At 47.9% G+C, this 25,284-nt stretch overlaps 1 protein-coding gene across 1 annotated transcript in view; it reads left to right on the forward strand.

Annotated features, from left to right (window-relative positions):
• Positions 1 to 24,269, forward strand: part of DNAH9 (dynein axonemal heavy chain 9) — a 319,797-nt gene extending 295,528 nt beyond the window's left edge. The window contains exons 67-70 of the mRNA XM_029928843.1: positions 1,003 to 1,231; positions 2,300 to 2,596; positions 19,058 to 19,447; positions 23,858 to 24,269. Of these exons, the coding sequence (XP_029784703.1) occupies positions 1,003 to 1,231; positions 2,300 to 2,596; positions 19,058 to 19,447; positions 23,858 to 24,085 (1,144 nt within the window). The 3' untranslated portion in view covers positions 24,086 to 24,269. The remainder of the gene's footprint in view (positions 1 to 1,002; positions 1,232 to 2,299; positions 2,597 to 19,057; positions 19,448 to 23,857) is intronic.
• The last annotated feature ends 1,015 nt before the right edge of the window (positions 24,270 to 25,284 follow it).

Below are 25,284 nucleotides of genomic sequence, written 5' to 3' on the forward strand. Positions count from 1 at the left end.
TTCCCTGTTTGGTGGAGAGGTTTTTTTTTTTATTAATGTTTATTTATTGAGAGAGAGAGAGAGAGAGAGAGAGAGAGAGAGAGGGAAACTGAGCATGAGTGGGGGAGGGGCAGAGAGAGACACAGAATCCAAAGCAGGCTCCAGGCTCCAAGCTGTCAGCACAGAGCCCGACACGGGGCTTGAACCCGTGAACTGTGAGGCCATGACCTGAGCCAAAGTCAGACGCTCAACTGAGCCACCCAGGCGCCCCTTGTGGAGGTTTAACTTCTAGAACAACAGCTGCTAAAATTTAAAATGTTCATATTTTTTACCCATAATTCTGTTTCTAGGAATTCAACCAGTGGAAATACTCAAAAGTACACAGATTTCATGTATGTTTGTTTATTCCAGGACTGTCTGCAGTTGTACAAGCAGTAAACTGCCCAAGTGTCCATCCCAGGGGAAGGGACCTCTTAAGTTATGGCGCACCAAAACAGTGACATAATATAGATTATATACTATTACATGCAGATTTGCTATTTATATATAACAGTATATATCTAAGCTCTATAGTATTTAAAAAAAAATAAGACAAATCTACATGTCCTAACAAGATAGTGTGTCCAGGATTTATCATAAGGTGAAAAGTAAGTGTGATCGGACTCCATTAGCGATAGATGGAGAGAGAGGAGGGAGATGGGAGGGAGACAGGACAGACAAACTGACATGTGGGTGGATAATGGACAGATGGTTATGTGCGCTGAAGGACGCCTACAGGAATTATAAAGAAAGTAACAGTTAACAGTGATTTCCTTCAAGGGAAGAATTGTGGGAGGATTTTCCCCCTAATCTTATGAGTATCTGTATTTTTATGGCAAGCGTAGATTTCTCATAGAGGAAAACAAAACGGCAGAGAAGTTCGCTCGTGGAAGCTATCGGACCACATCCCTTGCAACCCGCTCCTCCCGGCGGAAGGGCCCGTGGGCTTCTCCGGGTCTGTGCACCTGCCCCGTTCCCTGGCAGCCTCCTCGTCCCCAGGCCTGGCCTCCAGATCCTGCTCGGCCTCATCGGGACACGGGAGAACTCTCTTTCTCCGTGTCCAGTGTATTTTGGGGACAGCACCTGCAGACTGTCTTTTCATCTCTTTGTGCGTAATGTCCGATGTAAGGCTGTTTCTTCAAATTCAGCTCTGGCGATAGAAATAGGATATAATTTTAGCCATTTGTCTTCTACCCCTGGCGGCAGCTTTCAGGTACTGGTAAAATTCTGTTCTGGTTTTTGCTGTGACGGCGCCAGAGACCCCTTTGTGAGAGGGAGATAAGCTTTTACTTTCTCTTTTCAGACCTGAGCTCCTTTCTTACAGAATGTATTGTGCGTTCACAATACAAGGCAGGGTGAATATTAATAATCCTTTCTGTGGTCCTGTATAACTTTCAGATGCTGTCACATCCGTCCGTTCACTCGATTTGATCTCTGCATCAGCCCTGGGACTTGGGGGAGAGGGCGCAGGTGGAGAAAGACGCTCTTGGAAATTTTTATAGATAAAAAGACTGAGACCTAGATGGCTTATATTCGCGCAGATAGCGCACAACGGAACAGTATTACCTCAACCAAGGCTCTTTGGTTGTAAGCGACAGAGACTAATTTCAGTGAAACGGGCAAGAAGTAGCCCACTCTGTCAAAAGGGACCGACCTAAGGAAGGCAGACATCCCAGGGGCTCTGGGTCCTTACGGGGCACTCTCAGTGGTTCCAGCCACTGTGTGTGAATCTGTGTTTGAATCTCGAGTCAGGGATTCAAATTTTTGTGCCCCTGGGAGCGATGATCTGGTTGGCCTACCTTGACCATGGGAGGATGGGGCCCGGTGACTGGACCCCAAACGGGGGAGGAAGGGATTTCCCAGGAGGAGAAGAGGGGGGCCGTGGGCAGAACGGTGCGCCGGGAGCCCAGCTCTCCGGCCCCCTCCTTCCCTCTCCACTGGCCACGTGTGCTATTATGTCTGCATTTGTTGTATTTTTCTTTCTCGCTGACAGACCTCCTGGGCTCATTCATTTCCTTCAAAATGGCCAACTCGGCCTCCAAACACTTGCCCCAGAATAACGCAGGATCCGAGTGCTGGAGTCCCAGCGTTCCGGGAGAGGCATCCTGGGGGTTCTGGGTCCCCTGGTCTAATGAGCTGACAGCTCGTGTGGTCAGGGAACCGTGGGGCTGGGGAGGGGGGACAGGGCTGCTCCTTCCAGAGCCCAAGGACAGAAACCGCGGTGCCGCCTCATGGAAACCCCGAGGGGAGCGTGTGAATATATTATATGTGATGCAAGTAGATAGTGCAACGGCCGGGGGTGGATGGTGGATGTCTTTACCGCTGTATCGCAGGGGCATGGAGTCCTGGAGGGTTAGAACCCCTCCTTCATCCTGTGTTTCCTGTTGTGGGGCAGGTCAAGGTCCTCCTGGAGGAAATACTGGAGCGAGTGCCGGACGAGTTCAACGTGCCGGAGCTGCTGGCCCGAGTGGAGGAGCGCACGCCCTACGCCGTGGTTGCCCTCCAGGAGTGTGAGCGGATGAACGCCCTCACCCGGGAGATCCGGCGCTCGCTGAGGGAGCTGGACCTCGGCCTAAAGGTACAGCGGCTGAGGTCTTGGTGGCAAGGGGCGCCTGCCAGGGGACGCAGCTGGACCCCCCTGGGGAGAGGGGGCTCCCGTGCGCGGGGGACGCTGGAGAGTTGTCCTATAGAGATCCGAATGCCCGGGAGGCGCCGCTCCCAGACACCAGGCCAAGCTGCAGGGTTCTGAAGCAGAAGCTGGGAAGGTGGGAATGAGCCGGGCCGGCTCGTGAGCGCGCGGAGCTGCCCCAGGAGCCCACAGCGCGAGGGGCAAGTGCCCGGCGTCTTCTGATGACATAGGGTATGTTGCTTTCGTGGGGGGCAAAGCAGCACTGGATAAAGGTGCCGGTTCTAGCGGCGCCCGGGCGGCTCGGTTGGTTGAGTGTCCAACTCTTTCTCACAGTTTGTGAGTTTGAGCCCTGAGTCAGGCTCTGCACTGTCAGTGGGAAGCCTGCCTGGAATTCTCTCTCTCAAAATAAACATTAAAAAAAAAAAAAGGACAGGTTCTAGAACCAGACTGCCCTGGGGTCACCTTCCTTGCCCTGTGACCTTAACGAAGTGACTTGCGTCTCACTGTGTCTCAGCTGCTTCGCCCGGAGACCAGGCATCCTGGTCCTGCTTCAAGGCTTTGGGGAAGGACTAAATAAGTTAATTCACCTAGAATGTTTAGAATGACCCTGAGCTCGAGCCCTGATGGATGAGCGCTCTGGTGACCACACCCCGATGATAGGTGACCCAGGGGACATGCTGGCTTTCAGGGGCAGGGGACTGCTGTCTGTCTACACTGGCAGCAGATGCGCAGCCAGGCCTGGCGGTCCGGGGCGTGACCTGCTATGGCCTGGGGCACAGCTCTCGAGTCCCACAGCCACAGTGACAACAGCTGTGCATTTTGTCACAAATACACTGTGAAACAGCCTGCAAAATCTACGTTGGTGGGCTTTTTTTAATCCGCCCCATGCCCTGTCACCCGCCGGTTTAGATGGAGGGAAGTAAAGAGAAAGGACAGACAGGCATGTTGAAGACAGTGTTTGGTCGTGTTTCCAACTACATACAGCTTGTGATCAAATGACATGCAGAGTCTCATAGGACAGTCTCAAATGTGCAGAAGGACTTGGCCTATCCTTACGCAGGTCTGTCTCAGTAATCACCTCCAGGAGCTTTGCTGCAGCCTCAGCTTATCAAATCCGTGCAATCTGTGCAGTCTCCTCGCCCATCCATCTTCTGATCCATTCGGTCCTTTTTCTTCCAAGAGCCGTGGCTGTGGCTGGGCGTCAGGAATCACAGCTTGTCCCTGTGCGAAGAGGGAGGGGTGGGCGAGGACATCTGGTCAGAGCACAGTTGACCGGTGAGCATGCTGGGCGGGTCCGAGCAGGGAGACGGAATGGGGGGGCCTCCCTCTCCGGAAGGAGCACCAGGCAGAGCCCAGCACCAGGCACGCAGAGAGATGCAGGAGGAGGGAAGGCCACACAGGAAAAGCGGCTGGCAGGGGCTGGGGACAAATTGGTGGGGGCAAGGAGAAGAATCTTCCAGAGGTTCCAACAGAGGAACCCTAGCTCTGCCCCAAGAGTTACCTGCTTCGGCCGGAGTAGATGGTGCATGCAGGTGAGTACGTGTGAGTGTGGGGAGTTTCAGACGGTGGTGACTGAACACGGAGCCCCCAGCAGTCAGGACAGCTGTGCGCTTGTGGCCTTTTTCTCCTGGTCCCTCTGGGAGCTGGAGAACATTTTTTTTTTTCAAGTTGATGTATTAATTTATTTTGAGAGAGAACAGGGGAGGGAGAGAATCCCAAGCAAGCCCCATCTGCAGTGTCAGCGCAAAGCCCAATGCGGGGCTCGAGCCCACGAACTGTGAGATCAGGACCCGAGCCGGCCTCACTAGGACAGGCCCCCAGACTGGCCCGGTCGCCGGTACATTTCAGCAGCAAGCAGGTGACCCTTGGCAGTGTTCTGACAAGTCGGTGGAAGGAGGCGGTAAGATGAGGGGGCGAAGGGATGGCGGCAGAGTTCAGAAAAGGGACTCACCTGACCAGGACTGCCCCAGGGAGGGCCCCGCCACCCGTGAGGATCCGCTCAGCTCCTGGCTTCCCTCCCTGCCGGACGGATGCTGCTGGGACAGAGAGACGGGCTCTGGCGACCAGCTCACCGGGCGGGGCGCTCACAGGAGATTCAGCCATCCATCTCCCTGGGACACTGTCACATTAAAGTCCTGGGAGTGGCTCAGGGGGCACACAGGAGGACAGAGGGCCACTCGCACTGCCTAGCACACCCGAAAGGCAGACCCAGGTGCTCTGCCCCGACTGGGCCCCAAAGGTAGTAGACATCTAACTTTTTAAATCATTGAGTCGATACTCTTAGCGTTTATGGTGAAGAACCTTGTGTTTGTAACCATTCCCAATTGGCCGGATGGGAAGCCATAAGTCTACCCAGAAAGCCTTGGCTCAACGCACAGACACAGTAGAGGAAGGAAGGGGAGCCGCCTAAGAGACGTCACTTTGCCACAACTATGTTCCCAGAGAGAGGAGCTGCCTTGGGAATTCGCCACAGTAAGACATCTGGCTCCAAGGGGCGCCCAGGCGGCTCAGGTCATGATCTCAATGGTTTGTGAGCTCAAGTCCAGCGTCAGGCTCTGTGCTGCTGCTGCGGAGCCTGCTTGGGATTCTCTCTCTCTCCCTTTCACTCTCTCTCAAAATCAATGAACTTGGGGGGGGGGGGGCGGGGAAAGACCTCTGGCTCCTAGCCTTAACACAATGGAGAACTAGGGCCTGTGAGTACTCCAAGCTGATTGGGCAAAGGTACTGACTCCCACCAACCAAATGCACAGAAGTCTGATGTACCAAACTCCCAAAGGCCAATCTCTTTACAACAACAGCCAGGTATAACTTTCGAAGAGCCATGTACGGATGGCAGTGGGCCCGGGAAATCCTCTGCCTGGGTAGAAAATTATACGAGGAGCCCAGTTCCTAGACCTGTGTTGTCTACACTAGCAGCCAATGACAGGTTAGTACTTTACATGTGGCTAGTCCACACTGAGATGTTCTGTAAGCAGAAATGAAACACCGTAGGTAGGAAAGAGGCTGGGAAGCTCACCTCACCCACAGATACAACTAGGTAACACTCACATCTGTGTCAATAACCCAGAAAATGACCTGAAGACGGGCAGAACGGACTCCACAACTAAAGGTAGAGAGGGCAGGGAGGGCACAGATGCGGTGCGGAGAAGGGGGAGAAACAGGCCGTCACCCCAGGGGCCGTTCCCACAGCGGGGACATGCCCCCATAACTTCCGGCTTTGAAAACCACCGTGGCGAGTTGTAGGAGCTCTTACAGCCTGCGGAACATAACACCTAGGATTTTGAAAATCAGCAGGCTCTGCTCTGGGAGAACCAGAGTCCCTTAAAGAAATAGGACAAAAGACAGTCTGTGCAGCCCCAACATCAAAGCAGGGTTTTGAAAAATTCCTGGGGCATCGGGGAGGGTTGTTTACTCATCTCAGAGCCCGTCTGGAGGGACAGAGACCTTAGGGGGCTCCTCCAGGGACAAAGGAGCTGCCAAGTGCCATTCCCCTCCCCCACCAAGGCCACCGGCAGGAAGTAGCTAACGTGCTCTTGCGGTGGGTGAGCCACCGCCTCAGTGCCGCGCTGCGGGCCCCCTTCCCCAGGACACCAGCGCAAACCTTGCTAGGAGCGTCTCCCCAGCTGGCACTCTGAAGACCCACCCCTCCAATCCGGGGAGGTGGCAAGTCCCCTGTGGCAGGGGACGGACACCCGAGGGCGGGAAAAGGAGGAAGCACAAGTGCAGTAAAGTTAGCTGTATCTATAAAAGTCATTCACGGGGTTCAGAAGAGAAAAGGAAGTAAAGTATGACCCCATATACCTAAAACGTGAGGGAGAAAGGAGTAAAAATGTAGCGCTTCTAGAATGGGTTGAAACTGAAACAACTATCCACTTCCTACAGACGGCGATAGGCAGATGTTTAATACAAACCTAATGGTAACCACAAGTCAGAACCCAGTAGCAGATGTGCAAAAGTAAAGACAAAGGAATCCAAATCTATCACGAAAGCAAGCCAATGTACAGTGAGAGAACAAGGGAAGAGAGAAGAACTACAAATACAACCACCAAACAAGTGACAAAATGGCAATACACACACACATACCTGTCCACTATTCTTTGAATGTAAATGGACGAAAGCCTCCAATCAGAAGACACAGGGTGGCATACTGGATAAGAACACGAGAGCCAGCTATATGCTTCCTACAAGAGACTCATTTCAGACCTAAAGATGCATGCAGATTCAAAGTGAGGGGTGGAGAAGCATTTCTCCTGCAAATGGATGTGAAAAAAAAAAGCCAGGTAGCAACACTAATATTGGACAAAATAGACTTTGAAAGAGGTTGCAATAAGAGACAAAGAAGGATATTCATTAGATATTCAGGAGACGATTCAAAAAAAATGTAACACTTGCTAATTTTTCTGCATCCAACGTGGAGACACCCAAATACATAAAACAGTTAATAACACATTTAAAAAAGGAACCAATAGTATTACAATAATAGGAGGGGCCTCTAAAGACCCACTTATATCAATGGAAAGTTAACAAGGAAATAGTGGCTTTGAAGGACAGACACACACTCACACACACACACAAAGGAGGGGGCACACCTGGGTGGCTCACTGGGTTAAGTGTCTGACTTCGGCTCAGGTCATGATCTCGAGGTTCGTTGGTCTGAGCCCCGCGTTGGGCCCTGTGCTGACAGCTCAGAGCCTGGAGCCTGCTTCACATTCCCTGCTCCTCCCCAGCTCACACTCTTTGTCTCTCCAAAAATAAATAAACATTAAAAACTTTTTAAGGAAGGTAAAAAAACCCATTGGACCAGATGGATTTCACAACTATATTCACCAAACATTCCATTCTAAAAGAGCAGAATACACATTCTTTTCAAGCGCACCTAGATTACGTATCAGACCACAAAATAATCTTAACAAATTCAAAAGGACCTAAGTCCGAGCATGTATCTTTTCTGGCCACAACACTATGAAACTAGAAATCTGCTAGCAGAAAAAAATCTGGAAAGAGTACAAATAAATACATGGAGGTTAAGTGACATGCTACTAAATAGTGAATGGGTCAACCAATAAATCAATGAGGAAATAAAAAAATGCATGGAGATAAAAGCAAATGAAAATACAACAGTCCAAAATCTTTGGGATGCAGCAAAAGTAGTTCTAAGAGGGAATTTTATAGCAATACGGGCCTATCTAAAGAAGAAAAATATCAACCTAACCTTACACCTAAAGGAGCTAGAAAAAGAACAGACTAAAAGAAGTAAGGAAATAATAAATACTAGAGCAGAAATAAATGGAAAAAATTTTTAAAAACAACAATAGAACAGTTGAATGAAACCAGGAGCTATTCTGTGAAAAGGTCAACAAAACTGATAAAGTTTCAACCAGATTCATTTAAAAAAAAGAGAGAGAAAGGCAATGCAAATGAAATCAGAAATGAAAGAGGAGAGGGCCTCCTGAGTGGCTCAGTCAAGTAAGCATCTGACTCTTGATCTCAGCGTTATGAGTTCAAACCCTATGTTGGGCTCCATGGTGGGTGTGTAGCCTACTTAAAAAAACAAAAATGAAAAAGGAGAAATAAAAACTTACATCTCAGAAATAAAAAGAATTATTAGAGAGTATTATGAAAAACTATATGCCAACAAATTGGACAACCTAGAACTAATGGATAAATTCCTAAGAGCATATAACCTCCCAAATCTGAATCATGAAGAAATAGAAAATTTAAACAAATTGATTATCAGCAATGAAATTGAATCAGTAATCAAAAAACTCCCAGAAAAACAAAAGTCTCAGGTGAATTCTACCAAACATTAAATGAAGAGTTAATACATATTCTTCTCAAACTATTTCAAAAAATGAGAGAGGAAAACTTCCAAATACACTCTACGAGGCCAGCATTATACCCAAACCAGGTAAAGATGCTACATAAAGAACTATAGGCCAATATCTCTGATGAGCAGAGATGTGCAAAACTTAACAAAATACTAGAAAACTGAATCCAACATTAAATAAATCATTCACTGGAATCACGTGGGATTTAATCCTAAAATGCAGGAGTGGTTCAAGAATTACAAATCAATCAACAGGACACTTCACATAAATAAGAGAAAGGATAAAAACCACATGATTCTTTCCATAGATCCAGGAAAAACCCCTCATAAAGTACAACCTCCATTTGTGATTTAAAAAAAAACAAACAAAACCAAAAAAACCTGTCCACAAAGTAGGGTTGCAAAAAACCCACCTCAACATAATAAAGGCCGTGTATGAAAACCTCAGAGCTTGAACATCATCCTCCATCATCCTCAGTGCTGAAAACCTGACAGCGTTCCCCCTAGAGTCAGGAACAAGAGAAAATGTCCACTCTCCTCCCTGTTATTGAACATAGTGCTGGAAGTCCTAGCCACAGCAGTCAGACAAGAAAAAAATTTAAAGGCATCCAAACTGGTAAAGAAGGAGTAAACTTTCATTATTTGCAGAATAATAATATGATACTCTAGGCAGAAAACACTAAAGGGGCGCCTGGTGTGAGACTCTTGATCTCAGGACCGTGAGTTCAAGCCCCATGTTGGGTGTGAAGCCTACTTAAAGATTAAAAAAAAAAAAAAAAAAAAAAAAAAAAAGTGTACCTGAGTGACTCAGGCAGTTAAGTATCCAACTCTTGGTTTTGGCTTGGGTCATGATCTCATGGTTGGTGAGTTTGAGCCCTGTATCAGGCTCTGTGCCAAGCCTGCTTGGGATTCTGTCCCCCACTCTCTCTGCCCCTCCCTTGCTTGCTCTCTACCCCTATCAAAAATAAACATTTGAAAAAAAAATCAAAAAAAAAGAAAAGAAAACCTTAAAGACTTCACAAAAAAACTGCTAGAACTGAAAAATGAATTCAATAAAGTTGCAGGATACAAAATCAATGTACAGAAAGCTGTTGCATTTATATACACTAATAGTGAAGCAACAGAAAGAGAAATTAAGAAAACAATCCCATTTATAATTGCATCAAAAATAACAAGATACCTAGGAATACACCTAGCCAAAGAGGTGGAAGACCTGTCATCTACAAACAATAAAACACGGAAGAAGCTGAAGATGACACAAAGGGAAAGGCATCCCATGCTCATGGACTGGAAGAAGAGATACTGTTAAAAAGTCTGTACTACCCAAAGCAATCTACAGATTTAATGCAATCCCTATCAAAATACCAACAGCCTTGTTCACAGAACCAGAAGAGACAAGCCGACAGTTTGTGTGGAACCACAAAAGAATGAAGAAGCTGGAGGCATCACAATTCCAGATTTCCAGTTACATTACAAAACTGTAGGGATCAAAACAGCATGGTACTGGCACACAAATAACACACAGATTAACAGGACAGAACAGAAAGCCCAGAAATAAACCCATGATTATACAGTCAATTAACCTTCACCAAAAGAGGCAAGAATATCCAGTGGGCAAACAGCTCTTCAACAAATGGTGATGGGAAAACTGGACAGTTACAAAAGAATGAGACTAGACACTTTCTAGTGCCATACATAAAAACAAACCCAAAGTGGATTCGGGGTTTCAGTGTGAGACCTGCAACCAGAAAATAAGAACACAGGCAGAAACTTCTCTGACATCAGCCGTGATGACAGCTTTCTGGATGTCTCAGAGGCAAGGGAAACAAAAGCAAAAAGAACTATTGGGACTTCATGAAAATAAAACGCTTCTCCTCAGTGAAGAAAACAATAAAATGAAAAGATAACTTACTGAAAGGGAGAAGATATTTGTAAATGACATATCTGATAAAGGGTAGTGCCCAAAATATACAACTCAACGCTTAAGTAACCCAGTTAAAAATGGGCAGGGGCCTGGGTGGCTCAGTCAGTTACGGCCAAGTATCCAACTCGATTCCAGCTCAGGTCATGATCTCAGTTTATGGGGTAGAGCCCCGTGCTGGGCTCTGTACTGTCAGCATGAAACCTACTTGGGATTCTCTCTCTCTTTCACCCCTTTTCCAATTGTATGTGCGCTCTCTCTCTCTCAACAATAAATAAAGCTTCAAAAAAATTGGCCAGAAAACAGACATTTTTCCAAAGAAGACACACAGATGGGCCAAAAGACACATGAAAAGATGCTTAACATCACTCATCATCAGAGAAATGAAAATCAAACCACAATGAGGTTTCACCTCACATCTATCTATCAGAATGGCTAAAATCCAAAACACACACCCAAAAAAAGTCAAGAAAAAGGGACCCTCGTGCACTGTTGGTGCGAATGCAAATTGGTGCAACTGTGGAAATCAGTATGGGGGTTCCTCAAGAAATTCAAGACAGAATTACCCTCTGATCCGGTAATCTCCCTACTGGATATTTACCCAAAGAATATGAGAACACTCATTGAAAAAGATACAGCCCTAAGTTTACTGCAGCACTGTTTACAATAGCCTGTTTATGGGAGCAACCCTGGTGTCCATTAATAGAAGAGTGGATAAAGAGGATGTAACACACACAACACACACACACACACACACACACACACACACACACACACACGGGAATATAACTCAGCCAAAAAAAATGAAATCTTGCCATTTGCACCAACATGGATGGATCAAGGGGGTAAAATTCTAAGTGAAATAAGTTAGAGAAAGACAAATACTGTATGATTTCACTCATATGTGATATTTAAGGAACAGAGAAAACAGAAACAAACCAAAAATCAGACTCTTAACTGCAGAGAACACACTGACGGTCCCCAGAGGGAAGGGGGTGGGGAAGCAGGAGAAGGGGACAGGAGACCATTGATCGTGATGGGCAGTGAGCACTGTACGGAATTGTTCATCCCTACAGTGCACACCAGAGACTAAGAGAACGCTGTATGTTAACTACACTGGAATTCAAAGGGAAAATTTTCCACGAAAAAGTAAAAATAAATTCCATATTTCAATGATCTAAGACAAAAACATATAAATGGTCCTATTAATTTGTATATTAACTACATATTAAAATATTTGACACTTGAGATATATTGAGTTAAATGAAATATATTATGAAAATTAAGTTCATTGGAGTCTTTTTAATTGTTCATATGTGGCTTTGAGAAAATTTAAAATGACACACCTCACCCACACGTGCAGCTTACGTGATCCGGTGTTTGGGCAGTGCCCTCCAGTGGGAGCCTAGACTCCGGGGAGGGCCGGAAGTCGTTCTTGATTACACAAATGCCTTTTTAATAAATATATTTTTGAGAGAGAGCAAACAGGCATGGGCAGAGAATCCCAAACAGGCTCTGCACTGCCAGCGCACGGAGCCCGACGTGGGGCTCAAACTCACAAACTGTGAGATCATGACCTGAGCTGAAATCAAGAGTCAGAGGCTCAACAGACTAAGCCACCCAGGCACCCCTGAGTATTCAAATGTTGTAGGACATCAGACTTTTCCCCTGTGCTCTCGGTAGCAAATGGACAAGATGAGTTTCTAAATACATGAAGGATGCTCACACCGAGGTCCGGCTGGCAGACTGGGAGAAGCACTCGGCTCTTTACTCCGAGCCACCATGTGTGGACTCCACATGCAGGCTGAAGGGGGCCTTGCTTCGGCCCTTTCACGGCTTCCGGTCACCACCCATGGGGCAGCCACCCTGGCCCACGCGCCTCAGTCTTCCGGCACTCCCTCAGAATCCTTCGGAACACCCAGCCGGGCGGGCTGGAAGCCAGGCCAGAAGGGGCGCAGGCCCGTGTCATTCCTACTGCCCGCCCCGTCTCCTCACCTCCTGTGTTTCATGCAAATGAAAGCTGGTTGCAGAGGCCATTTTCATAGGGAAGAAAAAAGCAGACAGGAACGGACCTTCAGGACGGGGTCATGGTGCAGCCCCTTGAGAGGGAGTCCATTTGCTCTCTAAGTTCTCTCCCTCTGGACTCTTGACCTATAAGCGAGTACAGGTACCAATCAGGGTCACACAGGATCCAGGCGGGAAAAATTTGAGAAAATTGGGCTTGAACAAATGTGACCAGGTTTCTATATGAGAGTATCGCTTGAGTCCTTGAGAAGGGCCCACTTCCCCAGAGCGTGGCCACAGAAATGTCCTGTCTGCCTTGCCCCGGCCTCCGCAAATCTGCAGCACCTTAGGAAACTGCGGGTTTTGGTTTTGTTTGTTTTTTTTTAATTTTTAAATTTATTCTTGAGAGACAGAGAGCGTGTGAGCAAGGGAAGGGCAGAGAGAGAGGGAAACACAGAATCTGAAGCAGGCCCCAGGCTCTGAGCTGTCAGCACAGAGCCCAACACGGGGCTCAGACCCACGAACCGTGAGATCATGATCTGAGCCGAAGTCAGACACTTAACCAGCTGAGCCACCCACGCACCCAAGAAACTGATGTTTTCTGAACAGCTTTCTGGAAATACTGTCCTAGAGTATATACTCTCCTCTTCTAAGAAAAGGACATAGGTCACATTTAGTGAATTTAGGGCAGGTTTTCTCTTTTCTTCTCAGCTCCTACTACGAAAGTGAGTCATACCTACCTCAACTCAAGGTCACGGGAATACTGACTTCAGAAACCTAACTGCAAGGTGAATGGCTTCCTCTTCTCCTAAGTCATTCTTCACTCTCCGACTGGCAACACCTCAGAGAGAGCACATTCTCTAAGGCTCTGTCACTTGCACATTCAATTAGCAAATGCAAAACCATTGTCAGAATGAATTAACATCATATTACAAGCCAATGTGAGAAATTTTTAGGAAAGCCAAGTTTTACATTTTATGTTCCTCTATCAACATGATTCCAGATTTCCAAATGGTGTTGAAAATTAAGTAATGCATTTTTTTATTATAAGAGTTTTTAGAGCAGTTTTAGGCTCACAGAAAAATTAAGAGGAAGGTACGGAGCCCTCCCACATACCCCTGCCCCGCTTTCCACAGCTCCCACCAGAGTGGTCCGTGTGTTACAACTGAGGAGCCGCACTGACTGGTCACAATCACCCACAGCCCGCAGTCTACACTAGGGCTCAGTCTTGGTGCTGTACACCCCCAGCGTCTGGACAAGTGCATAATGACATGACTGTGACACAAAGAAATGCAGCCTCTGCACTGCATAAACTTACGATGTGGACGCAGTTTGGGGGCTACAGTCCAGAAGGGAGCCCCGCAGCTGGGCTGCACCGAGACACCCCCGGGCCACAGTGGTGCAGTTTGTAGAGCAGAAGGCCTGTGGCAGGGAGCCGCCGGGACAGAGCCTCAGACATCTGCAGAGATCCCTCCACACAGGGTAGAGAGTTGGGGGAATCTCTGCTGGCTGTGCTCGGCACAGGAGTGAGAAAAATCCACCCAAGGCTGGAAGAAACCCATGACAAAGGAGCAGAAAGAAAAATTCTCGGAGCTCATGCAGAGCTGGGACTGATTTGTGGTCCCGCGAGCTGGAGCAGAGAGAAAGACAAAAGCAGGAGGCATCCGGGAGGATTCTCAGAAGGGCAGCAACTGAGGCTGGTCTGCACCATCTCCCCCCCCCCACCCTCGTCCCGCAACAGAGCCGAGACGCAAGCCTCCAACAGACCTACTGGTTTCAAGTAAATTCCCCACAGGCCACAAAACTATTCCCAGTACTATTTAAAGGAATACGGCGAAATCCAGCTCTCAAAAATGTACAATTCGTAGTGTCTCACATAAACTACAGGCATGGAAAGCAGCAAGAATATCCGATCCACACCCAAGAGAAAAGTGGGTCAGTTGAAATGGAGCCAGAAATGGCAGGGATGATGGAATTCATAGGCAGGGAGGTTAAGAGCCGATGGTAAGTTTGCTCTGTATGCTGAAGAAGACAGGAAAATAAGAGCATGATGAAGTGCAAATGGAAGATAAAAATGAAATTTACAGAGATGTAAAATACAGTAGCTGAATGAAACATGCACTTTAGAAGATTTGCAGCTGATGAAAACACAGCAGAAGAAACTACCTGAAGTGAAGGAGAAAGAAAAACTACCTTAAAAAAGTAAACCGCACAACACTCACCTTGATCTCATGGTCTAACATATAATAATTGGAATCTCAGAGGACACAGGTAAAGGGGAGGATGGGAAAAAAAATACTTGAAGAAATCATAGCCACGGTTTTGCAAATTTGACAAAAATTGTAAACCCACAGGCACAAGAGATTCAACAAGCCCCATGCAGAATACACCCAATGAAAACTCTGCCAAGGTAACTCATAATGAAGCTGGGGGAACCCGAGGGACCGGAGTGGGTGGGGGTGGACTGTGTGCAAAGCAGCAAAGAGAAAAAGGACAGCGGACTTCTCATAGGGAGCGACGCCAGGCACAGAGTGGAGAGAGACCATGAAAGTCCCAGAGTAAAAGCACCAAGAAGAAAATGATAAACTCAGAACTCTTCTTTGACCAAAGACAAAACAAAATTCTTTCACAAAAGAAAGCTAAATACAGGCATGCCTCACTTTGTTGCATTTCACTCTACTGAGCTTTGCAGATAATGAATTTTTTACAAATACAGATTTTGTGGCAACCGCGCATTGAGCAAGTCTGCAGGCATCATTTTAACAACAGCATTTGCTCACTTCATTTCTCTGTGTCACATTTTGGTCATTGTCACAATATTTCAAACTTTTTCAGTATTGTTATGGCTCTCAGTGATCTTTGATATTATGAACATAATTGCTCTAGAGTGCACAAACCATGCTCATTTAAAACAGCAAACTCGGGGCGCCTGGGGGCTCAGTCAGTTGAGTGTCTAATTTCAGCTCAAGTCATGGTCTCACGGTTTGTGGGTTCGAGCCCCGCATCAGGCTCTGTGCTGACAGCTCGGAGCCTGGAGCCTCCTTTGGATTCTATGTCTCCTTTCTCTCTGCCCTTCTCCCACTCACGCTCTGTCTCTCAAAATTAAAATTAAAATGTTAAAAAAAAATTTTAATTATTTAAAAAAAACAATGAAACAGCAAACTCAATTGACAATTGTTTATGTGTTCTGACCGCCTCATCGGCTGGCCATTCCTCTCCCCCTCCACTGGCCCCCCCATTCCCTGAGACACAACAATATTGAAATTAGGCCAATTAATAACCCTACAATGGCTTCTAAGTGTTCAAATGAAGGGAAGAGTCACACATCTCTCACTTGAAATCAAAACCTGCAGATGATTAAGCTTACTGAGGAAGGCATGTCAAAAGACAAGACAAGACAAAAAACTAGGCCTCTTGCACCAGTTAGCTAAGTTGTCAATGCAAAGGAAAAGATCTAGAAGGAAATGAGAAAAGGACTACTCCAGGGAACACACAAATGATAATAAAGTGCAACAGCCTTATTGCTGATGTGGAGAAGGTCTTAGTGGTCTAGAAAGACAACCAAAGTAGCCACGACCTTCCCCTAAGCAAAACCCTAATCTAGAGCAAGACCGTGACTCCCTTCAGTTCCACGAAGGCTGGGAGAGGTTAGGAAGCTACAGAAAAGTCAGAAGCTGGCAGAGGTTGGTTCGGGAGGTTTAAGGAAAGAAGCCATGTCCACAACAAAGCACAAGGTGAAGCAGCAAGTTCTGATAGCAGGTTATCCAGAAGGTCGAGCTGAGGTAATTCGTGAAGGTGGCCACACTAAGCAACAGACTTTCAGTGCAGACAAGACAGCCTTCTGCTGGAAGGAGACGCCATCCTGGACTTTTTATAACTAGAGAGAAGCAATGGCCGGCTTCAGAGCTTCAAAGGACAGGCCGACTCTTGTCAGGGCTGAGGCCGCTGGTGACTTCACGGGGAAGCCAGTGCTCACCGAGCACTCCGAGAGTCCCAGAGCCCTGCTGAGCGATGCTGACTGCTCCACCTGTGCGCTGCCCGTGCAGCAGCAGAGCCTGGATGACCGCACGTCTGTGTACGACCTGGTTCACAGAGTATTTTCATAAATAAGAAAGCTGAGTGGGAACACTGCCCAATGCATTTTATGAGGCCATAAGATACCATGAGAAAACCCAAAGATACCGTGAGAAAAGAAAATGGGGAACAAATAGTCCTCATAACCCAAAAACCATAAATCCTTAGCAAGATGTTGGCAAATGAAAGCCTACAACATAAGGATAACACCTCACGGTCACGTGGGTTCATCCCAGGACTGCAAGGCTGGCGTTAACACTGAAAACTCAATCGATGGCGTACACTGTATGAATGCACTACATAAGAAAACCATGTGATCAGCTTCATAAAGGGAAAAAGAAGCATCTGGCAAAGATTAACACTGAATCTTGATTTAAAATATCAGAAAACTAAGAAAAGGGACTTTCCTCAACCAAATAAAAGACATCTCAGGAAAACTAGTCCCTCTTAATGGTGAAAGAGAACATTTTCCCTCCAAGTTTGGAAGCAAGCAAGGATGTCTGCCCTGATCATGTTTATTCCTTGTTGTGATGAAGGTCCTGGATAGTTACACAGACGGGGTCTCATAAAAGAGAGGGTTTGGTCATTTACTTTTTCCCTTTGCACTAAATTTACTTTTGAAACTTAATGCTGTTTTATTAAATAATCAGCTTTTTGGTAAACCTTACCAATACCTAATTATCAACTACATATAACAATTACCACACAGCTGCAGGCATGAGGAAAGCACTGTCTCAGAGCTTGGTTTTGGCTCAAATGCACGAGGCGTATCTTGGAGCATCTTTTCAGAAGTGTCCTCTGAAGTAAAGAGCCCAGGGAAGAGAACATTTTTTTTGTTTCAACTTCTGTTCATGTCGAAGACCCTGGGGAAATCTACCAGAAGGAACTTTTGTTCGCCTAATTTGGGTGTTTAGAAGCGATAAACCTGGAGGGCAGACGTGGGACACTCATACCTCCCATCGGACCCGGGGGGAGGGGCCCCGGAGCCCTTGACCACCGTCTGCTCGGGTGAGCCACCTCCGTGCAGCTGAGCGGACGTGGAGGGAAATCTGTTTTCTGTCGCTGTAACAGGGTCTATCTTCTTGAGGGGAAAGCCTCCGCGATTCGGGCTGGCCGACCTGGCACTGGTCTGATGGGGATGTTTAGCTTTTCTTCAAAATACGAAGGTATTTATATCTGAAAATAGCCCAGCCACTCGACTCCGGGGCATAGAGAGTAAGAGCTACAGTCTCTCTGTGAAGTTCATAAAGTTCAGAGGGTTAGTTTCTAGCTGTCACTTAGGACCCGAAATACGTTCACCGTTAAGGGAGGTATATTTAACTTTTCTTTAACCGTTCCAGGAGGCAGGAGAAAGAGCTGGACGCAGGGTGACGCGGTCCAGCGTCCCATCCCACAGGCAAGGTGACTGCAGGCGCAGGGAGGCCTCTCTGACACCTAGCAGTCTGCACTTAGGGGAGCCGAGCTGGCTCGGTCCACACAGGCTTCTGTAATCCAATACCAGACTGGGTGGCGTATAAACAACAGAACCCGACTTCTCCCGGTGCCAGAGGCACCTCCAGAGGCACCGGGACGGGCCGACTTCCCGGTTCACAGCCAGCCGTCTTTTTCCTGTGTCCTCACAAGACCTAAGGGGCGATGAGGGTCTGTGGGGTTTTATAGTAAGGGCACTAATCCCACTCGTGAGGGCCCCGCCTCCCGTCCCAGGAGCCTTCCAGAGGCCCCACCTCCTGGTACCATCGCACTGGGGGAGGGGGGTTAGCATTTCAACGCGGAAATTTGGGTGCCGGGTGGAAGGGCAGACACAAACATCCAGCCCATAATGCACGCCTTGTTGTGTACCCTGACCCCTGTGCACTACCCACTGCAACACAGATGGAGCCTTCACGAAACCGGAGGCGCACCTGGGTGGCTCAGTCAGCTAAGCATCTGACTCTCGATTTCGGCTCAGATCATGATCTCATGGTTTGTGCGTTTGAGCCCCGCATCAGGCTCTGCGCGGGCAGAGGTTCTCTGTCTCCTGTCCCCCACCCCCACTCTCTCCCTCTCTGCTCACTCACTCTCTCTCAAAATAAATAAACATTTAAAAAAAAAAAAAAGGAAAGGAATTTCTGGAGATCCATGTCATAACCAAAGTTACAAAATCGAATCTAATGATGGTTTCCAATGTAACCTTTCTTTACAAATCGCACCTAGCAGTTGGAGGGGGGTTCCTTCAAGTTGGCTGTGTATCTCCTACCTTGGTCCTGGGGGAGATCCTTGATTTGGTGGGGGACACAGATCTCCCAGGCTCGGGCCTCTCGTGCTTCTGAGCTGCACGCAGCAGCCGGCAGGGCCTGGTGCAGAGGCGGACGGAGAGCCCTGGCACCAGCGGGGTAGGTGGAAGCCCGCAGGGGACGTTAGCTGCTGTCAGGACAAAGGGGTGGACTCACCTTGCAAATCAAGCATTAGCCAGGGACAGTCACAGTCACCACTGCTGGAATTATCTCCTGTCTGCCGGTAGGCCACGAGCCAGAGGCCCCTATGGCCAGCTGTTTCCAGGGACTTCCTGCCCCTCACTCTGTCCCCTCCTGCTCTTTGTCTGCAGGGGGAGCTGACCATGAGCAGCGACATGGAGAACTTACAGAACGCCCTGTACCTAGACACGGTGCCAGAGACCTGGGCCAGGCGCGCCTACCCCTCCGCGGCAGGCCTGGGAGCCTGGTTTCCGGACCTCCTCAACCGAATCAAAGAGCTGGAGGCCTGGACAGGAGACTTCGCCATGCCGTCCACGGTGTGGATGACAGGCTTCTTCAACCCCCAGTCCTTCCTGACCGCCATCATGCAGTCCACGGCCCGGAAGAACGCGTGGCCACTGGACCAGATGGCCCTGCAGTGCGAAGTGACGAAGAAGGACAGGGAGGACTTCCGGAGCCCTCCGCGGGAGGGGGCCTACGTCCATGGCCTCTTCATGGAAGGCGCTCGCTGGGATGTGCAGGTACTTGGGGTGGGCCTCGGGGTGCCCACTGTGGGCCGATGACGTTACACACTGCCTCCCAGAGTGTGATTCTGAAAAGGGGATGGCCCTGGGCCTTCTGACCGGGGAGACCTTTCCTGGAGGCTCTTGTGCACTTTCGTGCGGCCAGGGACAGTGCAGAGGGCACAGGCCTTGCTCTGGAACCACCCGGCTGGATTGAATCCCAGCACCACCTTCCGTTAGCTCCATGACCTCGGGACATGGTTCTCCCTCTCCAGATCTGTTTCCTCAAGTGTTAAGTGGGAAAATAAGAGTTCCTACAAAGAGGAGTTCATATGCAGGGACCCTGGGATAGTGCCCGGCACACACGGAGTGCTCAGGAGCGCGGGGTCACTGAGTCCAGAGCTGCCCCTGCCGCTGGCCGCCCTGGGGCTGTCCTTCCAGCCTCCAGGGCCACTTCCTCATCCAGGAGCTCCAGAAGGCAAAGTGGAGTACTTTCCAAGGCCTAGTCCCAGGAAACGGTCATTATTTCCCCTATCTGGTGGTTTCCAGGAAGACCCCACTTGTAAGTCTGCTTGACCTGACCTGAGTTGGAGCCCACCCAGGGCACCCGCCTTTCCTCCCACCCCGCGGGCTTGTACTGAAAACAGTCAAAGACAAGTGTTTAACCTCACAGCTTGCCTGAGGTAGTAGGTAACAGTAGAGCAAATCCTAGGCTCACCAAAATGCTTAAAAGGAGAAGCTGGGAATGAGGTGACCTCCAACATGTCCTTGGAAACCTGGAAGGCTGTGTCCAAGGGCAGGGCTGTGCACATGCTCCAGGAAGACCTGAGGAGCCGGTAGGCTCGCTTCTGGCTCGCAGGAAGTGGAGGCTAAGGCAGACTTTTAGACCGGTGGCTGAGCGCTGGGGGCGAGCCGTGCCCAACACACGCACGGGGCCCTGGGTCAAAACCTGCGAGACTGCCCAGCCCCAGTGTTTAAGAAAACCTCTGTCCAACCGTGCCGACCCGCCAGCTGACGCGCCAGCGACTTCAGGAGCCGCAGGTGTCAAAGCCAGACTATTCAGAGTTCAGAAAACCCACTGAACAAAAAATCAGCCCTATGGAGGGAGCCTGACTTTTAGAGTTGCCACAATGTATTATTTAAAATGTTCAAGTTTTCAGGGCACCTGAGTGGATCAGTTGGTTAGGTGTCTGACTTTAGCTCAGGTCGTGATCTCACAGTTCATGGGTTCGAGCCCTGTGTCAGGCTCTGTGCTGACAGCTCAGAGTCTGGAGCCTGCTTCAGATTATGCCCCCTTCTCTCTCTGCCCCTCCCCCACTCATACTTTCTATCTCAAAAATAAACATTTAAAAAATAAAAATTAAATATTAAATGTTCACGTTTTCAACAAAAAATTAAGAGACATGCAAAGACACAAAAAGGACAAAGCAGTAAACATCAATGGTCCCTAGGAAGTTCAGAGGCCAGACTTACTGGGCAAAGCCTTTTAATCGGCTCCTTTACATATGTTCAGAGAACCAAAGGAAAGTATGCAAACAGTGTCTCTCCGAATAGAGAATATTAATAATAGGATAGGAATTACATTTAAAAAAAACCAGGTAGTAAGTCTGGTGTTGAAATGTATAACACTGTAAATGAAAATTCCATAGAGGAATGCAATAGCAGATTTGAGTAGGCAAGAATCACCAACTTTGGAAATACATCGATTGAGATTATCCAAGCTGAGGAACAAAAGAAAGAAAAAAGAATGAAATAAATGAACAGTTTAGAAACCTGAGGAATACTCAAACATACCGATATCCACATAATGGGAGTCCCAAAAGGAGAGGAGAGAGAGAAATAGCCAGAAAGAATATTTGAGGCAATAATGGCCACCTTCCAGATTTGATTAAAAGAACATTAAACTACACATGCAGGAATCTCAATGAAATCCGAAGAGGACAAACTTAGAAATCCATACATAGACGTGTTATAAGCTAGAGAACCTTGAAAGAAATCCATCACTTCCAAAGGGTCCTCCACTGGATGAACAGATTTCTTTTAAGATACCATGAAGACCAGAAGACAGTAAAACGGAAGTCAATGCTGAAAGAAAAACTGTCAGCCAAGAATTCCATATCCAGTAACACTCTTTCAGAAATGAAGGATACTGAAATTAAGGCATTCCCAAGTTGAGAGAGAGAATTCACCACTAGCAAACCAGACCTACAAGAAATATTTAAAAGAGTCCTTCAGGATGAAACAAGTTACAAGACATTAAACTCAAGTCCACATGAAGAAACAGAACAGCAGCAAAGGTAATGACAAATGTAAATATATAGGAAAATACAAATGGATTTTTGTTTTCATGTTTCCTTCTTTCTTGATTTAAATGACAACTGCAGGAAGCAATAGGTATAAATCTGCTAATAGGCAGAAAGATGTAATTTGTATCATGGAAACAACACAAGGTCTTAAGCAGAGGAAGGGGAAGGAAAGGAACATATACAGTGATAAAGTTTTTATATACTACTGAAATTAAGTTGGTATTCATCTGAAGTCAATTTTTATACAGTGAAGTTCATTGTAATCCTTGGGGAAATCACTAGGAAAATAATTTTTTAATATAGTAAAAGGAAAAACAAGGGAATTAAAGTGGTACACTGAAATAGATCTACTTAACACTAAAGGCAGCAATGCAGAAACTGAGGAAAAATAAAGACCCATGACACAGAAAACAAATAGTCAAATGGCAGATGTAAACCTTACCTTATCAGTAATTACATTAAATGTAAATGAATTAAACACTACAATCAAAAGGCAGAGAAGGGCAGAATGGATTTTTTTAAAATGATACAAGTATACACTGTCTACAAAAGATACACTTTAGATTCAAAGACACAAATAGGTTGAAAGTTAAGAGATGGAAAAAAAAATATGCCATTCAAATAGAGAATTCAACCACAATCACTGGAGACACCAATACCCCACTCCTCATGACATATGTAAATATATAATATAAATGGTTACTTTGTTTTGGGGGTGATGAAAATGTCCAGGAATTACAGAGTGATGACTGTATATTAAACACTGAACTGTACATTTTTAAAGGGCTGGTTTTATGGTACATGGGGAAAAAAGAAAGGTTCTAGCCCTTCTCCCATTGCCTGCCACAAACACTGTTGTTGGGGTCAAGGGGGTGCCCAGTGTTGCCCTTAGTTCTATTAGTCATCATGCCCCATACCAGCCTCTAACGGAACTGGAAAGGCATACCCTCCCCTTTGAATACATGTCAGGGAGGGGCGCTTGGGCGGCTCAGCCGATTAAGTGTCCGACTTCAGCTCAGGTCATGATCTCACAGTCTGTGAGTTTGAGCCCCATGTTGGGCTCTGTACTGACAGCTCAGAGCCTGGAGCCTGCTTTGGATTCTGTGTCTCCTTCTCTCTGCCTGACCCCCCTCCCCCCAACTTGCTCACTCTCTTAAAAATAGAAAACATTAAAAAAAAATACATTTCATGGAAAATGAGCCAAGCTCTATCCATGATAGCAGGGGTGAAAGTCACCAGGGCAAACATAAAGAATCTGTGAATCACTCTGTATCAACATTTCCCAAAGTATATTCCATAAAACACTAGGGCCATGGGAAATAAATAGGTTGACAGGAAAAGAGTCCCGTGGTCAAATAAGTTTGGGGAGTCCGAGGTTAAATAAAATTCCAGTCTCCTCTTTACTGCCAGGACTTCCTGTCTTCAGTGTCCTAGTGGGCGCTAGAGAGCTTCAAGCCCAGGGTATGGTCAGCAGCTTTCCCCATGCTTATTGGATACAGGAATGGTTTTGGTCCTCAGAACATTTCTCAGGATTAGTTTAAAAAAAAAAAAAAAGTAAACTGCTGCATCGCTCTTTTGAGACATCTCCGAAAACCCCGAAGGCCGCAACTAGAGAGCTCCAGGATTTGGGTCCTGTCACATGAGTGAAGATACAACAGAGCTCTGCTCACGAAGTCAAAGCGCTCTAGAGGGTGGATGCGGTCCCGCGTGAAGCAGAAGAGGACAGCACCGGACCTCACAATCTAAAGCATCTGAACTGTCTTCCTCGCCTTTCAACCCTCCGGTGCCTTTCATGATGACCGTCTGGCAAACGGTTGCATCCGATAAGCTTATGAAATAAATGGATGAGGAAACGAAGACGGAGGCTCGAGTTTCAAAGGGATTAATTTGGATATGATACAGGAACTCTCCTTCCGAAAGGGATTTAGGCTGGAAAGCAGCGGAAGTATGTCTTCTGCCCTCCGCTGTCGCTCACCGTGGGTCAATGGTTCGTGAGCGAAGCTGTGAGGGATGGGCCTGGGGACCTTCGCAGGCCCGCAGCTCCTGGGTCTTCTGACAGGAGGCTGGCTGGCTGTGCCCTGCGTCTGATCTAAGGTGGCTCTTCTCGTGTTCTCGTCCCCAGACAGGGGTCATTACGGAGGCGACGCTGAAGGACCTGACACCCCCCATGCCCGTGATGTTCCTCAAGGCCGTTCCCGCAGAAAAGCAGGACAGCCGCAGCGTCTATCCGTGTCCCGTGTACAAGACCTGCCAGCGGGGACCCACCTACGTGTGGACTTTCAACCTGAAGACTAAGGAGAACGCGTCTAAGTGGGTTCTGGCTGGGGTCGCGTTGCTTCTCCAGATTTAGCCACTGAGAACGCAGGGCTGGGCTGGAGGCTGCCCAGAGGGACAAGGGGGTCAGGGGTGCGGACACACAGGTAAGAAATCACATGTCCTCATGGCTCCTGGGCGGCTCCGGCGGTTCAGCATCCGACTTCCGCTCAGGTCATGATCTCACGGTTTGTGAGTTCGAGCCCCGTGTCAGGTTCTGTGCTGACAGCTCGGAGCCTGGAGCCCGCTTCAGATTGTGTCTCCCTCTCTCTCTCCCTCTCTCTCTCTGCCTCTCCTCTGCTCACACTCTCTCAAGAATAAACAAACATTAACAAAATAAAAAATAAAAGAAATCACACGTACTCAAAATTGTGTAGAACTCTCGTAGGAAGCTCGGAGAGAAGTGCCTCCCAGGAGGCCAGGCTGGGGGACTACGGGCCCAGGAACGAGGGAGCGAGGCATCTCACAACGCTGCAGTGTTCCTAATAAAGTGATTGATTCCTCAGCTGCGTCTGGTCCCAGCTTTGCGAGCTGCAGAGCCACAGACGATCCTGGAAAGACCAAGAGAAACGAGACACGCATGGCTGAGCCCTGGCGCAGTCACACGGCAGCGCAGCTGGCGCTCCGGCTCCCAGCCTCTCAGGGACCAGCGGCGCCCCTGGATCAGGGGCCGCAGTGTCACCAGCCCCCCAGGTGATAGGTGCACGTGTTACGGTCCAAGACACGTCACCCTGGATCAGGGATCGCCGGGTTGTTTCTGGAAAGGGCCAGATGGTAAACGTCTATGCCTTGCTGCAGCGACTCAACTCTGCTGCTGCAGGCCCGGCACGTAAATAACTGGGTGTGGCTGTGCTCCTTACAAAGACAGATGCTGGGCCACGTCGTACCCATCACTGCTCTGGAGGCCAGGGGACGCATACACGGGACATGTGTCCTTTACGACTCACACATGCACTCAGTCCCAGGCTTACCGTGTGCTGAGAACACAGGCGTGAACGAGGTACGTCGTTTCCCGGTATTTCCTTCAGATCGCTTCAGAGGGACCCACGGAGAAACCTGCGCCTGCAGCTTCTTAGCCTAAAAGCTTTCTAGATTTTTCTCTGGCGAACAAATTTTTGCTGGAATTCCAAAGAGTTCCACAGTTTTAAAGAGCTCTTACAGGAAGGCCTGTTCGCTAAGAAGCATCCAGGAGGGCCCAGTATTCCTTCTGGAATCATCCCCCCCGACACACACACA

The sequence above is a fragment of the Suricata suricatta genome, chromosome 17 (genome assembly GCF_006229205.1).
Source record: "Suricata suricatta isolate VVHF042 chromosome 17, meerkat_22Aug2017_6uvM2_HiC, whole genome shotgun sequence".
Taxonomy (NCBI): Eukaryota; Metazoa; Chordata; class Mammalia; order Carnivora; family Herpestidae; genus Suricata; species Suricata suricatta.